The sequence below is a fragment of the Capsicum annuum genome, chromosome 6 (assembly GCF_002878395.1).
Source record: "Capsicum annuum cultivar UCD-10X-F1 chromosome 6, UCD10Xv1.1, whole genome shotgun sequence".
NCBI lineage: Eukaryota > Viridiplantae > Streptophyta > Magnoliopsida > Solanales > Solanaceae > Capsicum > Capsicum annuum.
The window spans coordinates 49,501,840-49,506,943 of record NC_061116.1 but is presented as its reverse complement, the minus strand read 5'-3'; the positions used below and the strand labels follow the sequence as shown (position 1 = coordinate 49,506,943).

Below are 5,104 nucleotides of genomic sequence, written 5' to 3'. Positions count from 1 at the left end.
GTAATTTCTTATGTGGCAATGATGTGGCTTCAACGTGGCATTGATATGTAAGCAAGTGTAACACTCTCTCTGTTATGAGAGTGGTATTTAATTTTGAAAGATAAAATTAATTTATTTTAAAGATATTAAGGAGAAATAAATAAAAATTAAATTTAAATATTAAAGTAAATTTGGAAAACAACTTCGAAGAAAAAATATATTTTTCTCTTTTAATTATACTGAATAACTGAAGATGGAAGGAGGGAGTAGTACGTGTATGAAGTAAAGTCAAATGTAAAAAGTCCTTTTTTCCCAACAATAATATTGCATGCGTGCTATTTAAGGAATGGAAGGAGTCCCCGGTTGGCCCTTGCAATTCAAAGAAACTGCTCTGGAATTTTTTTTTCCTAAAAATTCCTAACACATCAGTTGCCGAAATTAGTTGTTTAATTAATGGCATATGATCTGAGGAAGAGAACGGAACCGCCTTACGTTACGCAATCGCCCATGTACGCCCGGCCGGCAACCACTGCTCCTCCGATGTACGGTCAACCCTCCAGCAACCTTTACCCTCGGGTCGGTCAACACTCTGGCGGCATCCGTAATCCCCTGTTTCATTCCACCTCTTCATCATCGTCCACTAGTATGTCTTCCTTCTTTCATGTTTATCCTCACTATAAGTCCGGAACCAACACTTTTAGGCTGTAGGTGCTTTAAAAAAAAATTATTAAAGGGTGCAGCTATAGGTATTTGATCTTAGGAGGGCATACATGAAAGTTATGTCTAAAGTTAGAGCACTCAGCTTTTGTTCTCTGGGTGCTTTTTAATATATTTTATTATTTTTTCACTATTTATTATATAATTATACCTCTTCTACTTCGAGTTCTAGTTCGAGTTTAGTGGGTTCTCAAGCATCCAAAAAATGCACGTGGGTCCGTCCCTGCTATAAGTCTATAAGTATATGCAATTGAAATATGTGTACTTGAGCGGCAGGGCCGAATTTAAGCCTAAAATATGGGACTCGTGAACTCGTGTTTCTCGTAAAACTATGTGTTTTATGTATATATTTCTTAAAAATTGATACTACAATATTATTTATTGACATTTTTTGAATAATGAGCTATTTAACTCGAGGACGAGGGATCAATTCCCACTGAATTTGTTATCTGTTTTGATGGCTAGTCATAGTAGGGATGTTATTATTGACGTGTTGATATCTAATTTTGCAGCGGGAATCGGCATCAAAGTTGAAATAAAACCAGGATATCGGATTTTGCCTCCGGTATGGAACCTGTGATTCTGTTGTATGTCTTTGTATTGACCTTTTGAGTATATATTTAATTTTGTGTTAATGTGATTGATCTTTGAGTTCTTAATTGTTATTGGCAAAGAAGTTTACGGTCCTAAATCCTAATGTCATATTTACCCTCAAAAGTTTTTTGGTTAGTCATTATATACTAAGTGATAAACCATTATGTAGAAGACACATATTATGCACATACAGATTTGGTGGTGTGCAGAAGTATTTTTCTTACATGTCCCCGTCCAAACTAGTTTGTGATCGCGATGTAGTAATTGGTTGATTAATAGATTGACGGTTGCTGCCGAATTTGGAAAAAAAAAATACTTGGACCTGACATTTTTCTTTTCATTTTTGGTTCTTATAGCCACCGCTGGTCCCGCACATAGGAGACATTCCTCGAAGCACATTTCATTTTGATTTTGACCTTGAGAGGAAGATTTTAGCAGAAGCAGAGAAGGAAAGCCAAAACTGGAGCAGATTAGGTCTGGAGAATCTTCCATCCAGAGCATCAGACCAAGATTCTATGGTCGGTTCCATTTTATGATGATTGTGTTGGTCTTAGTTTCAGTCTGAGTAAAACAGGTGCATTTCATGTGAACCTAAGTGAACCTGTAATTTGCTGCCCATCAGAAAGAGTATAGTAGTTACGTCGTAAAGACTGATGTGTAAATTGAATATTCCACTCGTATATGGTCTCTTTGTTTCCATCTCAATGGTTGTATGAAGAACTCATCACTAAGGAAATAAATTAGAGAAAAAGTGGAACTGTTTGGACTTTGTGTGTAGCAAACAGATGGAGGTGGTAACACCTTGCTGTTAAAGTAGCTCGAGCAGTAGGTGGTGTATCTACTTAATATCATTGTATCCCCTAAAGGGTGATTTACACTCCCCTCCCAATAGAGGTAAAAGTTAGGTAAATAATCAACTTTTAAGATGCAACTCTTTTTTCGGGGGTTAATAGGAAGTTATTTTTAGTTACTGTTTGCTTTGCTGATTCTTTATCTAAATTGAAAATGATAAATTGGAGACTCAGCTTTTTGCCAGTCAGTTCGGTTCAACCATCTTAGGTGACAACAGTCGTACAATTTCAGTCCCTGTTCAATTGAACTCATAGATATTCTAAGTGATACCAACAAAGCATTCCTAATAAAGGATACACAAAGGACATGGATGAAGCTTACTGTGTGTTTGATTTCGAGATGATACATTGATCTATTTCTTAAGATATCTTTAAGAACCAGTGTTGTCAAATGAGCACTTAAAGCATGCTTAAGCCCTGAAGCAAGCTTGAAACTTGTTGAGCGCTTCGTGTCGATTGATGTGCGCTTCACCGTCGTCATTAAGGTTCTAAGTCATACTTCCCCCCTCCCATGAACCTCTTCTTAAGAGGCGACACTAAACCGTTGATATTGCACTTAAAGTCCCAATGGACCTTAGAGCTTTTTTGCACTTTTTTCTTTTGATAACACTGTTAAGAACTTTTATTCTGATTTACTTATCTGAAAAAAGAAGAAACTTTTCTCTTTTTTTTTTGGTTCAGTTACTTGGGGACAATGACTGTTCTGGTGTTAACTCCATTTCTAAATTCCTCTCTATGACCTGTGTGACATGCCGTTGATCCTGGACTAGTTTGCTGCTGAAGAGATTATTCTTTAACAACATAGTCTATCAGGCTTAGCTAAGTTGATTGGTTTTATGTAATGCATGTATTGTTTCAAGTTTCATGGTTTCTTTCTATGACCCGCGCATTGCGAAAATGTCTGATCTTATTCCTCCCTTAGAAGTTTTCAAATCCTAATACTGCTTTTGAATAATAGAAAAGGTACCTCAAAATGTGTCCATCCTTCGACATTCTAGGGATATGTTGAGGACACATGAATGGTATGTTTGTGTGGCCAATAGCCTGTTGTCAAAGGGTATCATTATGTGCTTTTTTGCAACTATGCTTTGAAATTTGCTTTTGATGAAACTTCCCCTCTAGGTATCAGATTACAGAGTGTTTTTTCATAAGCAAATGATTTGATTTCAGTTTCTTTGCCTTACAAAATGCTGATTTGGCAGAGATTGGCTTAACACTTTACTTCATTTGAATGTAGGAATCCTCTGGAGATCCTGTTATAAACAAATACATTGCTTTGGGTCTCAACGGAGAGGCTGTGCCTCTTGCAGTTGCAAATTATGGAGACAATCCAACCAAGGTATTTTTTGTCATGTTACATGATTCTCTTATGTTAATTCTCTGCATGTTCTTTCAGTCTTTGCATGCACTGGTATATTTTCTAACTCCTTCTGCTCTAGGGAACAAATAGCAGTTTGGATTGTCGTAATCAATTATTTCTGAGTAGTGCTTTTTGGACTACTATTAAGAGGGCCTATGAGCCTGGTCAATTAGCTGATCTAAAGAAATGATGACTCCTACATCATTAATGATAATTTCTGTTTATCATACCATGTACCAAATGGAAATGACCGAGTATTTGTTATCAACTGTCACATTGAACATACAAAGTATGTTGAAACTATATTATAATTAAGAAGAGCAATAAGTCAAGTTGCAGCGTTTGCAGTCCGATAATCTAGTTATCGAAGCCATAATGGATGTTTAACTTTGATACTCGAAAGGCATATCATGTAATTTTTGAGATGGAAGGAGCTGTAACAAACTGCATATTCCAAAAACAATTGCCATTGTAGAATGACGAAAGGTGATTTTCATTAACTTTTTTCAGGTAAAGGAATTTTCTGATGGGTATACTCGCTTGAAAGAAATGGGATTCGCATCAAATAGTGTTGCAGATGCCTTGCTAATGAATGACAATGACACAGACAAGGCAGTCCCACATTTGCTAAACAATTCATCTTACTAATGCTGAGATGTGATGTTATTATAAACCACAGAAATAATGCTATTGTAAATATGTTGTAATTGTTTTGACAATGCTTTATTCAAACTTTGTGCAGTTATAGACCGTGTTCTGATATCCTGGTTTGTAGTAAATAAACTTTGGATATACTCAATTTGATTTTTAAATAGGTAGTTAAAAAATTGCTTGAGTACTTGCTATTGCGTCACCTGCATCATCTTTGCCTCCGCCATTCTTGGTAACGTTAAATTGTTTTGTTCTGTCGACCACATTATCTGCCAGTACCTTTCCTTCCCATCAGCAAAAGAAAAGGAAATGATGTCTTGGGTGATCGAGGAAGAATCAAACATTCAATTCAGTGGCATTGTAATAAAACAAGGTGGGAACTGATTCAACCTTGGAGATAGTTACATATGGTTTGGCTTCATTATTCTTCTACATGCACAAACAGGTACAAGGAGAAAATCTGGCAATTCAAAAGTCATTGCAGGCTGATGAAATCAAAGGATAAGGATATAACTGTCGTTTATAGACAGCCATGTTCTTTAATATGTTAGCTCCGAGGGAAAAAAGAATGGGAACCAAGTAGTGAACTTGATTCATCTCTTAACATTTCTAGGCGCTATGTTCTTTGGTCTTGGTACTTTTGTTTTACGAAAAATTATTCTGGCTAGTACGTGGTGGACTAAATGAAGAGAACCAATTGCTTCTTGATTTCGAGTTTGTTTGGATAGGCTGAAAAAAAGTGATTTTTAAAAAATGTTGAACTTATTTAAAAATAAACAGTTATATATGTTTGGATAAAAGTACTGAAAATAAAAAAAAAGTTATTGATATGTTTGGTAAACAACTAAACAAGTGCTTTTAAGCATTTTTTTTATCAAAATGTCTGAAATACCCTTAAAGCTGTTAAGGATATGTAGAGTTGATTATTATATATTTTTATTTCTAAAATAAT

At 35.6% G+C, this 5,104-nt stretch overlaps 1 protein-coding gene across 1 annotated transcript; it reads left to right on the top strand.

Moving 5' to 3' along the window:
- The first annotated feature begins 233 nt into the window (after positions 1–233).
- LOC107873394 lies at positions 234–4,339 on the top strand. The gene is made up of 5 exons (XM_016720239.2): positions 234–622; positions 1,209–1,261; positions 1,647–1,808; positions 3,379–3,480; positions 4,012–4,339. The coding sequence occupies exons 1-5, from the start codon at positions 433–435 to the stop codon at positions 4,147–4,149; spliced, it is 645 nt and encodes a 214-aa protein (XP_016575725.2). The 5' UTR covers positions 234–432; the 3' UTR covers positions 4,150–4,339.
- The last annotated feature ends 765 nt before the right edge of the window (positions 4,340–5,104 follow it).

What these genes read in the sequence shown, in the direction of transcription:
- LOC107873394 (XM_016720239.2), top strand. Translation starts at nt 433, where the DNA reads ATGGCATATGATCTGAGGAAGAGAACGGAACCGCCTTACGTTACGCAA. An exon ending in CATCAGACCAAGATTCTATG is followed by an intron (nt 1,809 to 3,378) that starts GTCGGTTCCATT and finishes ATTTGAATGTAG; the next exon opens with GAATCCTCTGGAGATCCTGT. An exon ending in ATGGAGACAATCCAACCAAG is followed by an intron (nt 3,481 to 4,011) that starts GTATTTTTTGTC and finishes AACTTTTTTCAG; the next exon opens with GTAAAGGAATTTTCTGATGG.